At 43.0% G+C, this 17,500-nt stretch overlaps 1 protein-coding gene across 8 annotated transcripts in view; it reads left to right on the top strand.

Moving 5' to 3' along the window:
• Positions 1 to 17,500, top strand: part of PROX1 (prospero homeobox 1) — a 53,730-nt gene that overhangs the window by 24,261 nt on the left and 11,969 nt on the right. Inside the window, exon 6 of one of the 8 annotated variants that reach the window (XM_043543664.1) lies at positions 14,492 to 14,683. The exons of the other annotated variants lie outside the window; for them this stretch is intronic. Within the exon in view, the coding sequence (XP_043399599.1) occupies positions 14,492 to 14,506 (15 nt within the window). The 3' untranslated portion in view covers positions 14,507 to 14,683. Of the gene's footprint in view, positions 1 to 14,491; positions 14,684 to 17,500 lie in introns of those variants that run through there. 8 annotated transcript variants of the gene reach the window in all.

The raw sequence follows: 17,500 nt of genomic DNA, 5'->3' as shown, positions 1-17,500 counted from the left end.
CACATAAAAAAGGGAAGCCCCTGCCCCTAAGTGTTCATCTAAGTACATAACAAGATACAACAGAGATGGGAGAAACATAAGGGAACAGTGAGATGAAGTGTCACTAACTTTTTTAATGTTTATTTTCCAATGCTAGTTTAGTTTCCCCTACCTTTTATTGTCAACCATATTTTGGATTGCTGAACACATGAAGACTGAATCGGGTTGCATTGTTTTACAGTAGTTTTGCTTATACTTAAGGCCTAAGGAGTTTATTGATGCTTTACAATGTTTTAGTCACAAAGTTAGTTTAAAGTAGTAGTTTTAATGGATACAGTTAACTTTTTTTTTTGAGAAATATAGAGCTTTTTTAACCAAAGGGAAATTCTCAAATCCTGAGAATGTATGTCTCACATGTAATACAGAGGTAAGTTTTTATATGCACATCCAATGATTGAACTCTCCTCTTCTAAAGATTAGATCTCTGAAAAGGGATCTAGTAATTAAGCAGGAGACAACTAAGAGCCTCTTCAAATGCTCCTTTCCCCAAGCATGTAGGAAAAGACCCTTCATCTATCCGCTCTAATACAAATTTCCTAGAACCTCATTTCTTGATTTAGAGTTTGTCACACACTAAAGACCCAAAAAGGAGCAGATCATTAAACTGCATGGTGCAATCTTCAATGTAGTCTTATAACCTTACCTGATAAGTGCCAAGTCACACCCCCACTAGCTAGAAAGCAAAAAGGACAAGTACTGTAATGCTGAAATTTGATCCAAAGGGATTTAGCAAGCTGAGCATTTGCCATATTTAACATAATCAAAGTTCCTTCCTCATATTTCAGTGATGCTTTCCTGATCTTCTGATATGATTAAAGTCCTGATAGTATGCTCTTCTTAAATCACCTATACCGCATTTCCTAACCCTTGATCCTTTATGTGTGAGTTTCACTTGTCAGCAGACACTTTAACACACCCAGACAGACAGGGGAAAAAGTGATAAAACCAGGTGAATTTGGTTCTTCATCCCAAACTGTGCCACAAATTTGCTCAGGGAACTCTGATACTGTGTTCCCTTCATAGTGCATTGGAAGTGTCAGCTTTTAGCAAAGTCAAATAAGATGCTTAACAAGCTACACGTCCTATCATTTTAGCTTTGCCATTGTAGCCTTGTGGCTCAGCGCCAGAGATAGATACAACACCTCCAGCAGGATACAATGACTTACTTTTTTTTTTTTTTTTTTTAATGTTGAATGGATTTATTTCTGTATTTGTTTTGTCCTGTAAGGTCAATTGAAACAGAACATGCAGTAACTATAGCTGTGCAGGGAAATTCAGACTGATAGAAAAATGGCAAATGTGATTTCTTCAGTAAAGGGTGATTTCTTCTTTGCCTGCGGCAGTTTTTTTTACAAATGAAAAACAGTTCATTCTTCTTCCCTAAACCATAATGTATATATTGCAGTGTAGATGGAGCAGAAGGTCAGAAAGAGATGACAGCTTGCTGAGCCACTCCATATCTATGGTATTTCTAGGGAGCGCAGCACGATGATATCTGACTGCTGAATACAGTCACTAAGATTCATGTACAGTTCCCCATATAGATTCCATTCCACTTTTTTAAAAAAAGGAACTTATCCTAACTCCCCTTCAAAATCCACACCTATAAGATCACCAGAACTCATTGTTACAACCATAGTGGGACACTGGTAGGCAAGGGAGATTACCAAGCCATTCGTGTAAAAGTGGCAAAAAGTTGAAACACAACTTGGTTTAAAATAGGCAAAGAATGTTGGCCTTCAGATGACACCTGGATTTCAGCTCCTCCATGGCTCTCACTCCTCCTTCATTCCTGTATAATTTTCCTTTTTTATATATTTTTCTCATATATTAAAGGGATTATAGTCTCCCCAGGACTCTGCATTCTCACTTCCCTTCAGGAGGCTGAGACTGACCCATTCTCAGTTCTGAAATTTCAGGTTATGTCTACACTGAGAAGTAAGCTTGGGTTTAGTGGGACTCAAGTCAGCTGACCCATGTTAGGGAACCCTGGGCATCTGCATTGTATTTAACCCTATTTTATGACTTTTCTATCCCATGCTTGAAAGTATTGGCGACCATACTGAAGTACACATCCGAGTCAAAGTAACTATATCCCAGAGTTCCTAGCACCCTCTTCCCCCCCAAATGTAGCCGCTGTAGCCGTAGGACAGTCGTGCATTGTGGGAGAACTTTACTGCCCACCCTGCATGTTACCAGGAAGCAGCTTGCTTTGCAGATCGCTTGATCAGTTCAGTCTCCATTGCAAACCCTGGAAGCTCTCTGATAGGGTACTTGCAGATTGGTGATCAGAAGAGAATGGGTTAATGCGGACCTGAGCCACTGCTGTTTGCAAAGGGGGGTTGCTTCCGCTTTCAGTAGAGTGGATTACAGATTTTGGGATAGAGAGGACTAGCAAAATTGTCCCATGGAATGGTGGGATGCTTCCGGCTGACTCCCAGGACCCAAGTCTACACTGCAAAGCAGTAGGGCTCAGCCTCTGGGTCCCGGCTTACCTCGAGCTCAGACCCTCCAGCCTTGCAGAGTCCTGGGACCCTGGGTCCAAACTCAGGGTTAGCGCAGTTGCAATGTAGATGCAAGGGGTGGGATAGGTTTGAGCCTGGGATTAAGCACTGGCTTACACTGCAGTGGAGACATACCCGGAGAGACCTCTCCCCTAACATTAGGTATTCTGGTTGTTGCCCTTCCACCTACATCTTACTTTTTCTAAGACATCCTGTGTGTAGCAAGCAAATAAACACCAAAGTGAGCTGTTGCAAACTGCTTCTCTGAGCTCTGCTTGCATGTTGTTTCACAGCAATTCACCTAGTCTTGCAGAGGTACATATGCAAGTTGATCATAACAGTGAAACTTCTGCTAAGTTGCATTATTTTTGTGAATAAACTATATGTAATACTTCTACAATGAAGGATGAAGTGACAAATGCCTTTTTTGCACAGCATTGGTTATGGTGTATTCATATGTAGGAGTCTGCAAAGTACAATGGTCTGTTTAGAAACTGAAAAAGCTGGTTAAGAGGTTCACTTTATGTGTAAAAATGGTATGAAGTCAGGGAAAACCTAATGAATACCCTGATGTTGCAAAGACACACTTGCTTAACTGCTGACACTGTACATTAATCCCATTGGGTATGTATACGCTGCAATAAAACCTCTGCGATTGGCCTGGGTCAGCTGACTCAGGCTTGCGGGGCCTGGGCTGCAGGGCTATAAAATTGCAGTGTAGACCCCTGAGCTCAAGGACCCTCCCTAATCATGGGGTCACAGAGCCTGGGCTCCAGCCCAAGCCCGGACATGTACTCTGAGATTTTATAGCCCGACAGCCTGAGCCACGCGAGTCTGAGTCAGCTGACCTGGGCCAGTCGTGGGTGTTTTATTGCAGTACAGACATACACAATGAAATCAATGGGAGTTTGTTTTTGTTTGTTTACAAAAAAAATAAGAAAACACATATCTAAGTGTAACGTAGACAGACCCCAGTGAGCGGGATCGAACCGGTGAGCTCTGGAGTTCAGTGCATGAGCCTCTACCACATGAGTTAAAAGCCAACTGGCTGCTAACTAAGGCTGTAGAGCAGACTCATTTGATCTCTCTCTCTAAGTGGTCTTGGTGCCACTAGATGAGACAGAACACCACACCCAGAAGGTGTGTGGGTTACATAAGCATCAGAAGAACAATTCAGAGAAATGCCAGTGGCCCAGATTTTCCAAAGCGACTAGTGATTTTTGGGTGCTCAACTGGAGATACCTTAAAGGGCCCTGATTTTCCAAAAGTGCTGTCCTACCCATACTCTGAACATCAGGCCTATTTAAAGCATCTCCAAATGGGCACCCTAAATAAATAGCACTTTTTGAAACTCCTGGATACTAACATTCTCATTTTAGAAGTCCATATTCTTTCCTACTTGCATGAGCATGACTCGTCTTGACCTCAGTTGATGTGCATCAAAGGGGCAATTAAACCTTTAATGTCTGATTCTCATTTATACTAAGGTAATTTTACAGTGTTTTTGCAATTTTGTAGGGGCTTTAAAGCAAGATTTATACCCCCTTTAAGGCTCCAGTACACAATTAGGGCAATGTAAAGTGGCCCTAGTATGAGTGGAAAGCAGGCCCTATTATTTGCAAACTTCTAGCTTGCCCCTTCATCTATTTGAGATGCTGCACAGAGGCAACCTGTACCTTTCTAAGGTGTTACCAGAAGCAAGTGACAACAGTCTTCTTTACATATTACTCTCCCCTGGCTTTCTATTCAACTTTAAACCTCCTTACTCAGCAGTTATAGCATACCAGGACCTTTCTCAAAAGAAAGAAAAAGGCAGAGGTCTTATTGCTTATGATGTGCAACAAGAGAATAGAAAACTTATTTTGCAGTTTGTGAATAACAAGTATTGTAGGAAAGGTTTATTATTGTCATAATTCCTTTCAAGGAAAATTGGAGCACACGTATTTAGAGAGATTCCCCCCGCCCCTCACAAAAAGAGAAATTTCATTAGACATACTGGTCTCTTAATTGTTTTCACTGACGTCCCAGGGCTTTTTTGTTTAAAAAGAGGAAAACCTCTTGAGGAGACTCTTTTGTGAAAGAATTCTATTTCCCTTGCCACTTTCACAGGAGATGAAATTTATTTGTAAATTAAGTGACAAAATTCATGTGCCTATAGAATGTGCAAGCATTGTACGTACCATTTAGTTGCTACTCGTTAATCTGCTTCTTGTTGAGTTGAATTGCAAACTACAACTTGAAGGGAAACTTGAAGAGAGAAATCACCAAGCTTGGAGACGAAAACTCTATCTCACAACTACACTTCATTTTTATATTTATCTCCTTTAGGATCAAGATATTCATTGGTATAATGAGGCTGGCCCATTGATTTTTTTATCTGTTGTTTTTTTTTAAACGTCATTACATTTTAGCTCCCTCTGCCTTTTTGTCATTGGGTTACATTTAAGCACAGCAAGATCAACTTTAAACCTCCTTACTCAACAGCTTTATTAGTTATAACATACCATGACCTTTCTCGACATTCTTAAAGAAAAAGATACAGTGTAATGTCACTTTACTTTGCTTATTGTTCTTTGTTGAGATGAACAAAGCATTTTCTACAGTGGCTATAGCACATAATTATACAGCTTTCAATAGCGGTGTCTTGGCACATATCAAAGTTCAGAAGAGCCTTTAGAAAAAAAAAGATGTTTTGTGACAGCCTAGGGAGGGTCTCATCTTTCCTTCAGAAAATAGTTCAAGGCTCTTCTGTCAAGCTTCCCTACTTAGAGCTTTTTCTCCTCCTGCTTCATAAAGTTTAAAGGGGATTCAGTGGAGTTCTATGATCTATTTCCTTTGAAAGATTGTTCCTTTGCACAGAGAAGTCCTTTGACTTCAAGAGTTCACAGATTCATGTCTTTAGGTATCATATGTCTGACCTTATCAGTTACTCTATTTAATGTAGCAGAAAAAGTTTCAGCTCTTTGTGTTTGTCTGTTTTGCCTCTGTGAAATGATTTGGTGAAAAGACCATCCTTTTTAACACACCACTGAGCGGCCGTTTCTGACTGTAACCTACCCTGTGGCTCTTCTAAAAAAAAAAAATTGTCCTTGTGTTTTGTGTATGGATGATTTCACAGTGAGAATAGAATTATACAAGGACAGCCACACATTAAAAAAAAAAATCTTTTGCTCTTTTTTTCCTAAATGATCTATTGGCTATTTTGGTGGCTGCTACTCTGGTTCCCCAACAGGCACAACCATTTAACAAACACAGAGATAGCGGCTGGAGTGCTGGGCCAGCAGTAGGTTTTCCCTTGCTCCGACCTACCCCAAAGGCCTTCATAATTAATTGTCCTTCAGAGATGAGGAAAGTTCAGAGACAGCGTGTGTAGCGATGTCTATTGTCTGACATTCAGTTCTCCTTCCCTCAGCTCTTTTTCTTCATTCCACAAAGGGTTATCAATAGGAGCAGAGAGCAAGCTCTCTTCTAACAGCTGCTGGTGATGGTTGTATCTTTCTGTGGAACATATTGTATTCAGCCATCTATGGATTAAATGGCTGAAAAAGTTCTAACAGTCTTTTCAAACTAGCATGTTTATTTCATCTAGATTACACAGCTATTTAGCTAATTAAAAACTTCTTCAGCCTCTTATTTTTTCTTTGAATGGAAGATTAAAAAATTATCATCAAACAATTCCGGGGAAATTTTGGTCAATACCTGAAAAAATTTTTCTCCATATCAGCTTTGATCAATTTCCTCCTCCCCTGCCCAAAACAAGCATTGATTTTTGAGAGGGGAGAAGGATGCTTAATGGAATATCCATAAAAGAAAACATTTGGTGTAAGTGCCAACAGAAACAAACACTTGTCCATTTAAAAAAACAAAAAACCTATTACAATGCCAATAACTTCAAAGTGCAAAGAAGCTGGAGTTTTCTTAACAGATTATTAATATTGTTGCCCCTTCTGTGATTAAATTAGAATCCTCTGTGGCATAATTATTAAACTTCATATACAACAGAACAAAATTACATACATGCCTCTTTGTTTTCCCTAATGATATGGTAAACAAAGATATGGTGCAGTTAGCAGATATGCGAGAAGTACGGTCAAATTAAAGCTGTTTATTAACAATCGTTACGTTACTGTTCCAGTTAATAGGGTGAAGCCAAAAAAGACACATACAATCATTCTTCTGCTGAACAGTTTAACTAGCAAATTAGGGAGGTTTTTAATTTACAAAAATAGTAGCGATGCTCTTCATAGGCATAACTGTATGAGTTAAAGAAGAATAACCTCATCAAAATATTTTCTGGGCTCCATGGCACTTTCTTCATGTTAAGGAGACCTACAGAGCAACCAAAATCAATTATTGTACTGATTAAGTTGTGCAATGCAGTTTGCAACAGGTTTTCTGTATTTAAGAAGAAACTGCATATGAGGTACACACAGCTAATACAGTAATGCAAAAACAGTCATAAAAAATTAAAGTTATTCTTATGAATCTTTCATTAGAAGCGATGAAAAGGGACACTGGTGAAGCCAGTTCTTTGTTCTGAGCTACTCTGATAGGGGCTGATCCTGCAAACAGTCCTGCACTTTAGGAGCTTTACGCATATGAGAAGACCCTTAGCTCTTTGAGTAAAGCTACTCTTGTTGATAATTGTTTGCCAGATTGGGTCCTTAGATTGCTTCCCAGTGTTATTTCACTTTCTCAAACAGATGTTTAAAAATTGACAAAAGTAACGTTAAAATAAACCACCCACACAACCAGACATCTGTACCAAGACAAGCACCTTCCTTATGCAGAAAGAGCTGTTAGGTGTTTTAAGGCTACTTGAAGCTTTTCAGATTACTCCCCACTGCAATAACATGTTAAGTACTGAATTGCCCTAAGCACTATTTTATTCCTGATCAATAAAATAATAATCTTGTGTTTTAATGTGCAAAATATTGTGCTTTTGCTTTTCTAGCTTCGTTCATGAAGGGTGATGAACCAAAATATATACCTCTCCTTGTTTGAGTTTGTAATATTATTTTGGGGAAAAGCCAGAGATAGTTCCAGCTCTGTTTTTTACAATTATTTACTGATACCCCCTTCTTTTTGTCCTTTCCTTCTCTTCCTCCCCCCTCCCAAAATTGGCAAACTCTTCAGACTCCTACTGCCATTTCATTTTGCATTCAACAAGGGGTAGGGGGAATTGAAACGTCAACTGGAGACTGAGAAAAGCTCCAATTTATAGTGCTTTAGCCTTGCACAATTCAAGATTTCTTTTGGTAGCTGCACACATTATACCCCACATCACTCAACTCTCTTGGGGTGGTGGCAGTAGTGAGGAACGGCTATTTCTTCCTCTGTGTGTACTACAGGCCTCTAAAGACTCTTATTTATTCTCTCCCATGTCACCTTGTGTACAGTCTGGTCTGTGACACTGATGGTGATTATGTCATTATTTTGCTCTGGGGGCTTTGGCACATCTGCAGAGCTGATGCACATCTTCTTTGTTACGCTGGCATACGTCCCATATCGCAAATGCTTCATTAGCCTTACTGCCTGCCTCCTTGCCAGACAAGAATGCCCAAAACCAGGCTTCTTTTTTGCTCTGTTCTTTTGTGTCTATGATGAGCCTTTATTCATCTTCCTAGTTCTTCCCTGTTTTCCATTTTCCTAGGTGAAACTAAAGTCCTATATGTCCTCATTTCTCCCAGATCATCCTAGTTTGTAATCCCTTTTAGCCCAAACTGATCCCTCACAACCTTTATGACTTTTCATTCATCCCTGCAAATAAGTAGACGAGGAACATTTCAATCTCGCAGTTACGGGGAGGAACCAATTAATTGTGTGTTAGGTCTAGATGTACGTTCCTACTATTGGTATCAGGTAATAGTTATGTCACATGATTTTTCTCCAGTCTTTTTTACATTACATGTTAACTATGTTTCATTCAAAACTTTCTGGAAAGTAGTGTTGAATTGTGAACAGGGAACGATTCTTGCAATCACTGTCTAACTGATGGAGGATTCCTAAATGCAAAGTGTATTCTTACCACAGCTTCATATTAAAGAATTTCGCATGTTCTGTACTTCATGATTATAAAAACCAAGGCAACCATTTTCTCCTCGAAACTTTATCGGAGCTGTTCTACACAAATCACATAACAGAGTGGATAGTGCTGCTTTTAAGCAGGTGGATTAGCTACTCAGTTATAACCATTCATTTTCCTGGGTTTAACTCACTCACATCATATTTAAACTTGGAGTGAGATCTTCAGCTGGTGTAAATTGGCTCCAAAAGTCAATGGAGCTACATTGATCCATGCCAGCTGAGAATCTGGCCTTATGTAATGTTAGTGTCAACTCAGATGAAGTTTTTCAGTTTTTAAACAAATATTAATTTATAGAACTCTTTTTTACAGTTTTAGAAGACTAAAAATTAAATATAGACCTAGCTTTGGAGTCTCTCGCTCTTTATCTGTAATGTATATTAACACTCCCCTGCATACACACAGCGAGAGACTCACACAGCTGATACATTTTCACTGAGTTGCACGCGGCTATACCTAGGGCCCTACCAAATTCACAGCCATGAAAAATGCATCACAGACCGTGAAATCTGGTCTCCCCCATGAAATCTGGTCTCTTGTGTGCTTTTCCCATATACTATACAGATTTAACAGGGGAGACCAGTGTTTCTCAAGTTGGGGGTCCTGACCCAAAAGGGAGTTGCGGGGGGGTTGCAAGGTTATTTTAGAGAGTCACTATATTGCCACCCTTACTTCTGCACTGCCTTCAGAGCTGGGTGGCTATTGGCCAGGTGCCCAGCTCTGAAGGCAGCGCCTCACCACGAGCAGCACAGAAGTAAGGGTGGCAATACCATACCGTGCCATCCTGCGCTGCCTTCAGAGCTGGGCGAGCTGGAGAGCGGCGGCTGCTGGCCGGGAGCCCAGCTCTGAAGGCAGTGCTCCGCCAGCAGCAGTGCAGAAGTAAGGGTGGCAATACCAGACCAGACCACCCTTACTTCTGTGCTGCTGCTGGCAGTGGCGCTGCCTTCAGAACTGGGCTCCCAGCCAGCAGCCGCCGCTCTCCAGCTGCCCAGCTCTGAAGGCAGCAGTGCAGAAGTCAGGGTAGCCATACTACACCCCCCGCCCCCCCAGCTCCTTTTTGGGACAGGATCCCTACAATTACAACACCATGAAATTTCAGATTTAAATCGCTGAAATAATGAAATTTACAATCTTTAAAATCCTATGGCGGTGAAATTGACCAAAATCCATGAATTTGGTAGGGGCCTTGTTATAACTGTATGACTCCCTTTGACTTTAATGCATGCTCCTCCCCTGTAGTTCTTTGAACTGTTATCCCTAAGTGTGTCAAGTATTTAACGGCATCATCACTAGTTTGTGAAATGGCACTGTGGTGCATTTGGGAAATAGCAACTAATCATTCAGCGCGGCTAATTTCTATAACTTTTGAAAACCATGAGCGCTACTCTGCATCATCATAAACGATGTCAACCCCTCCCTCTGACACATCTGCCCTCTGTGCCCCCTGCCCTGTTACTAAGCACATGCCAGGCATGATTGAGATGGTAAAGCAACAGCGTTGCAAGTTTATTGTGACTCCATTCTTATGTCATCATAGCATGAGATCATCATAGCACCATTATTTCAAGCAATATCCTGTATGGACACAATTCCCTCTAGTTATAGGTCCATGGGTCCCCGCCCATTATGAGGCCATGAGGAGGTGATTGCTGGGCAAAACCATTATCAATGATGTCCATGAAAGGCCCATACCATGTGCCAGTACAAGAAATAATAGAGCCTATAAAAATGAAGCCATAGTACATTGATATAATATTAAAGTGGCAACATTTCCCTACAAGATTAAGAAAAACAACACTAAGGCTATCACCGCAGCTGGAGAATCAGGTATCTAGGTGCTTACGTGGGCCCCATCACTATAGTACCTGAGCACCTGCCAAGTATTTAATAAGAGGAAGAACAATCTCTCTCTCTTCCTTGCCAGCTTGTACGAGGACTAGCTCAATTAGCATGTGTGTGTGAGAGAGAGAAAGGCACTATTGGAAGAGCTGACTGAGAGAAAGCGAAGTTAACCAGATAAGTTTTCCATTTCGTTCTGAACAGGGTGAGGTACACGGTCATTCTTAGCTCCTGGGGGAGTCCGTTCCCTTGGTGAGGACCAGCTTATTATAAAAGTGCCACCTCCTGAACTCGTGAGCCTCCCCTAGGGGTGGATATTTAAAAGGTCCCAATGTAACAGAGCTGTCATGATGGTCTCTCAGGTAGCTAAGGCCAGACCAGTGGAGGAGTTTGACCTTGAACTCAATTCTGTATTTAATAGGGAGCCAGTGTACAGAGCAGAGGACCAGGGCAGTATGCGCTGCCAAGCAGACAGACTGCTGCATTGATCAGGACTTGCAGGAGAATGATGACTTAGACATGTGAATGGATTTAAAGCAGCAGGCCACAACTTTATTAACTTTAATATTAAATGAGAGGCTTTTAACTAGCAGGCATCAATTGGGCCTTGGTGGGGAGGCATTGAGTGGCCTCAGGCCATGGAACCAAGCAATATGGGCTGGTTGTCTTAGCCAAACCCCTGCTATTCAGTTCCCTATTCAGCCCAATGCAGAATCCCATCGCCTTCCTCCTGCAAGGAGCAATGAGGGGACAGATGAGGGGAAGCTCAGTCTGTGAAGACTTCAGACCTCCTCTCCCCTCACAGATTCACCAATCCCTGGGCCACGTGCTTGCGTTTACCTGAGGAGCTGTCTCCCTGAAGCTTCTTATCTACATTGGGCACCAGCCACAAGTTGCAATAACATTTATTACTCCCAGCCTCTTTTATTTATTTATTTTGAAGTATCGCCTCCCTTGTCTTTACCCCCCTACCAGCTCTCCAGGGTGCTGTGAAGAAGGTGGAAAAAGCCACCAATACCCTGCCAGTCTTGCCCAGCAAGAAAATATTCCTTTCTGACCCCAAATATCTTAGACCTACAGCAAGCCCTGGAAACCCAGCTTGGACAACTGCACCACCTACAGGGCAGAGTGGCTGGGGCAGCTTTCCGCAGCAAGCATGGCTGCTGGGTGCCCAGGAATGCTTGAACACATGGGTTCACTGGAGCCAATCAGCTTCCTCCCCTTCTCCCCCCTCCATCTCCCGTTCCCAACTGTTCAGTGGTGTCATGGGGAGGTGAAGCTCTGCTTCACTCCCCCTACCCAGGCATGGCCCCCACCCGTATTCTGAGCAAGGACACAGGCACATTTTCCTTCCACTCCAGACATTCCCCTGCCCAGCTGATTACAGACCACCTGCCCCCAAACCCCACATACTAAGACAAAAAAGGGCCATTTCAGGGCCTGGGATTTAATTCCTAGATAGACCAAAGGAAAAACAGATTACAAATATTTTCTCATTTTTCCAGGCAGAACTGCCAGGAGTGCCTATATTAGGGTTTTATGCCATGTAATATGTACTCTGTAAATGGAGGGATATAAACATTTGATGTGTTACTGCAGTGTTAAAGATCCGTCCACTAAGCCAAATACTGGCCAGCGTAGTGACAGTAGGGTACCCACACTACAAAGAGGTGTACCTATTACACATGCTGCAAAAGCACTTTCAACTGTGCACTCTGATTTTATCCACCAGCTCCCGCAGCAGAATTCCCCTACGCGTGGTAATAGATCTGTGCAGGGGCCTGTTATTGGCGAAAGAGGCACATGTTCTTCAGCATCCAGGCCCTGTCGCCTGCCCTTTCTGTCCCAGCACAAAACACTCCTGTGTTGCTACTGTCCCAGAAAACCTGTGAGCGGCCTATCTGCAGTTACTGCAAGGGAGCCTGAATTGAGTGTTCAGCCTCAACCTCATATTCACTCTTCTGGGCACAGGTGTCCAGTACCTGTCAGAAGTTGGCAGCATGGTAGATAACATTGCCCAGCATTGTAGGCGATCCCACTGAAAGCAGACCATGTTTAGTCACAATGGGGCTGAGCTAAAGGGGCAGTAAGTCAGAACAGTCTTGCATTTATTGGTTTTATTTCTCATTCAAGGGGAGGTTAACGCAGCTTTGTGCGTGTAAAAGTAACCAGGCATATACTTTTTCCTTTTACACCCCAACATATATTAAGCCCCAAAACATCTTAAACTATAGGAATTCATTAGTGATTTTTCCTTACTATTACAGTGCTATTAATGATGCAGTAGGTAAAGAGCTATCCATTGTAAATCCCTATACTCGCATACTTCTAACTCATCAGGAAAACCAATGAAAAATTCTCCAGAATGCAACTTGATAGCCTGGAAGTAAAATGTTTTAGAGATGTTGGTCGGGAGGAGCGGGGAGAGGGAAGGAATTTGCATATTTTAAGAGGTGAGAGATCAAAATCATTGTAATTTAAGATCCTCTTTTGTCTGTTTGAAACTTCAGTATTTTTTTATGTTTAAAATGTTTGCACCACACCATGGCATGACTGCATTTCAGTGAGGGTGGGTAAAGTATTCCTCTGTCTCATGAGTTCTCAACTGGGGGAGAAGATTCCCAGGGTGGGGGTCGGAAATAGATGTCAGGGGGTCAGGACTACCCTGCCTTTCCCATATTGCTAAATGGGAATCGGGTCCCAAATAGATCCCTTCTAGATGGAAGGGATGTTGCATTATAGAATAGCTGCTCTATCCATCCATCCATGGCACGTGAAATGTACATATCAGTTTAGTATCTGTGTGCTTTGTATTGTATCCCTATGTGGAGTCTGTAAAGTACTTTGGACTCCTATGTGAAAAAGCTTCATTTAAATGTAAGTGATTAAATCTAGTGTATTCCACAGTATCCATTTTCACTGCACCACCACTTTTGCTTCTCTGATGTTATCAGACATCTCAGCACTCCCTCTGTCCCTTCCCTTCCTTGTGAGAGCAAGGCTTTCTTTCCCCTGCTATAAGCTGTGGTGGAGGCATCAGGATTACTAATAGCATTGTGGTCCAGGTTTAATGCCTCAACACCTTTGCATGGGAGTGGGGGAGGGGTTTGAGCTTCTCTTCAGCCAGGCATTTTAAAATGATTTTAGGGCTGTGCGTTAAAGGGTTTGTTCAGCTTTGTGTTTTATTGATAGTTTGTTAGGAAAGAATACAAATGCAGCAGTAAGCAACAAAATTTAAAAAAAAAAACCCCTGAGTCTCCATAATTTTTCTTTTTCAAACCCTTACAAACTTGGGGCTAGAACTCTTTGCTTCTCTGTAATGGCAGCTGGGGCACTAATCACTAGCGTCAGCATTCCAGTGTTAGTTCTGCCCCTTCAGCACCACTACACCACAGGAGCCCCTGTGATGCTGGCATGAGGGTCACGGTGCTGGGGAGGGTGACCACATTGAAATCACTGTGATATTTGCCCCAAATGAGTCTCCCGGCTGGAGAGGAACACAGCGCCCACAAGTGTGGAGTGTTTCTAGATCGCTGTGGCTGTTTCCCACCACTAGCTAGGTGCCCTCAGTGCTAGAAGGAAGTGTACACTGGGATTCTAGTCCAGGGATTCTCAAACTTCATTGCATCGTGACCCCCTTCTAACAACAAACATTACTACATGACCCTGGGGGGGACGGGGACTGAAGCCTGAGCCCACCCACGCCCTGCTGCCCAAGGTGGAGGGACCAAAGCCCAAGCCCCACTGCCCCTGGTCACAGGAGGGAAGCCTAAGGGCTTCAGCCCCAGCCAGGGGGCCTGTAACTGAGCTCTGCCTCCCAAGGCTGAAACCCAAGGGTTTCAGCTTCAGCCCCGGGCAATGCGGCCCTGGGCCCCAGCAAGTCTAAGCCAGCCTTGGCAACCCCATTAAAACAGGGTCGCCACCCACTTTGGGGTCCCGACCCACAGTTTGAGAACCCCTGTTCTAGTCTGTCCCTTTTCACATCTCGATAAGCGAATGAATTATTACCATTGCTGATCTACAGAAACACTTACACTGAAAGTCCTGCAGGCGCAAATTTGAGTGAGACTCAAAAACTGAAGGCAATGCTAGTGTGGATTCCAGACTGCCATGAGGTACCCCGTGCCGCCTCCAATGAAGAAGTGACTGAGATTAGTGCCGAGCTCCACCCTTATCTGAGAAAAGGAGACGACTGGGGGGAAATGATGTGCCCAATAATTTAAGTATTATTCATTTGTATTTTTAAAATAAAAATGCCCTTTCCAAATATCTCCCGCTCCTCATAAATGATAATGGAAGAAGCATTAGCCTTTCCATGGCCTGAGCCAACCTGTTTTTTTCCTAAGAGGGGTCCAGAATGTTCAGCCAATTGAGTGATCTAATTAGCTGAAAATTGTTAATTTCCTTTACCTTATAAAGCACCTAACGCAGAAACTGTTAAATAATGTTAAGTGTCAGACTTAAACTGAGAACACTGGGCCATATGCTGCCCCAGCTTGCACGCCAAAAAGTGTAGCAACTTACTCCAAAACCTGCCTCCAAATTCTCTGTGTAAGCCAATGCCTCCTGCTTGGTATGCTGCCACACCAACTCACAGCACAAAGATGGGCCCACGCAGCCGTTCTACTTCCTCCAAAAAAGAGGGTGGTGGTTTGAAAAATGTAGGAGGAGTCGGGGCAAAGGCAAAGCACTCCACCAGCTACTCTGGAAAAACAAGAAAACCGATAGCAAAGGAGCACTGCTTTGAGCAGCATTCACCTGGTAGTGACAGAAATCTACACTTTACAGCTACAAACTGTACGAGGCCAGTTCTTGTTCCCTGCACTGCAGAGGGCGTGCTCTGTGGATAGATCTGCCCCAGTCCATTCAGAAAGGTAGGGTCTGCCTCCATGGCACCATGCAGCTTGTCCTATTAGGGGTCCCTCTGCAGCCCCAGGGAACCACAAGTAGGGAGGGGCTGGTGAAGGTAGCTAGAATCTCCCCTCCATCCTGCCTAAAAATTCACGCAACCTAAGGCAGCATTAACTTTTGGTTGACCCCCATCTTTGCAGTGGCTCAGGGGTATTCCAGATAGAGCTGCAGGCGAGTGGATTGGAAAGGAGTAGGGAACCTGAAACTCAGCATGGAGGAGACAACGGAAACACAGGATTTGGCTGCCAAACCTGCCGCCTGGCACTGTTGTTGGGGGCAGTGGAATGGAGGGAATCTGGCCAAATGCTGCAGCAAGGGGAGCCTCATCGTTTTCACTCAGCACCTTCTTCCTCAGGAGCTTGAGGAGTCCGGTTATTTTGTATTTGTATTGTGGGGCCCATTGTGCTAGGTGCTGTACACACACCTATAAGAAAGACAAAACAATCAGTCATACAACCCATTCCAGTCCCAAAAAGCATAGAGTGTGAGAATGCAATGAGAGAGAATAGGTGGGCAAACCAGACAAGTGTGGGCATATAGTACAAGCAACGCAAGCCTCTTTGTTTGCTATAACAAGCAGCGGCAGCAGCAGCCCAGTAAGATCCGGTCCAAGAATCTCACTGGATGCATAAGCACACAGGGGTGCCATCTGCAAAGAGTGGGGCATGTGGGCTTTATCTCTGACTGCAAGGGGCTCGGAAGAATTGGTTGGCCATTTCCACACTCGGTGGCAGATTCGGCCACGTGAGTAGCAGCCATGTCGTACGTGATGGGTGGGGAGTCACACTTAAAAAGTTGTTTCCTTTGGAACTGTGCACACCCAGAGTACTCCCTCGACGGCAGACTCTTAATCCTGGAGAGGGTCTAATAGATACTGTTTACACCTTCTCTTTGGGTTAAGAAGCTCCCTGTGGAGCCCCTCACTGCTGCCACTATATAGATCATCCAACTCGAGACGTTAGCCAGCTTCCCGCTCACCCCCTCTAACCTGTTTACCTCCCATTAGCGTGGCCTTGGGGGGGTGCAGCTCTGCAACGTGAGCAGCTTTCACCAGCTGAAGACCTCTGATCCCAAGTCCACTAGAGATTTTGGCTTTTCTATTTGGCAAAACGACTTGTTGCCCACCAGGTCGGCATGAATAAAGATATTTTTTAAATCCGTAAAGTCCTGCTACTGAAAAAAACCCAACCCACTGCTGTCTTTCTGGATAATTTAACCTCTCTCTGGCAGGCTGACATCTTGAGTGGTCTGTGCTGCACTTATTTATTTCTGCTCATAATTAGACTTTAAAGAAACAACCCCGCACACACACACCAAGAATTCTACTTTATATAAAATTTGAAAGCAAAATCAATCCTGACCCAATCTTATCATTTTTAAAGTATGTTTATCCAGCTTTGTAGTAGGAACAAGCAGGCTGTTGAAGGCCACATAGTTTTCAAACCTTGGTTGCAACACGTTACCCCATTTTGAAACCGTCTTTATCTACCCGAGAAAACTAAAATCTGTTTGACAGAGTAGCACTCCAGCCAGTTTATCTTGCAATATGCCTTTAGCTCACAGAGCCTATTGATTTCCTTAAATTAATGTTTACAGAATGCTACTGAATTTCACTCAACAGGACATTGTTCTTTTGAAGCTTTGTAAAATATGATACAGAGTGTTATTGCCATTTGTTCCATTGCTAAGACTGATGAAACATTTATTTTTTTAAGTGTGGCCTTGAACTATAGCTGTTTCCTACAAGTGTGTTTACTCTTGGAACATTAGTAATATGACACACTACCAGGCACTGGCACAATACTTTGGTCAGACCACAGGCAAAATCTTTAGGTACAGTATGGCTAATCTAATCATAAAAATGGACCTGAAGTTTAACACAGACTAGACATAGACAGTACGAGAAAAGGTTTCAAGCATAGCCCAGCTGTCCCTGTCTGAAGAATCTTCAGATTCGTTCGGTGCAGCCTAGCAGTTGTCTGAAGCTGTTACAATATTAGAACTGTTGTATTGGGCTTGGTACTTCTAAACACAGGAACAAGTTTTTAAAGTCTCTGATCTTTTTTTTCTAATTTTCAGATAAAAAGTTTTAAAGACTCCCGCAGCACAGGTCAAAGGCTTC

The sequence above is a fragment of the Chelonia mydas genome, chromosome 3, assembly GCF_015237465.2.
Source record: "Chelonia mydas isolate rCheMyd1 chromosome 3, rCheMyd1.pri.v2, whole genome shotgun sequence".
Taxonomy (NCBI): Eukaryota; Metazoa; Chordata; order Testudines; family Cheloniidae; genus Chelonia; species Chelonia mydas.
Note: the sequence above shows the minus strand (reverse complement) of the source record. Positions and strands in the feature narration are given on the sequence as shown.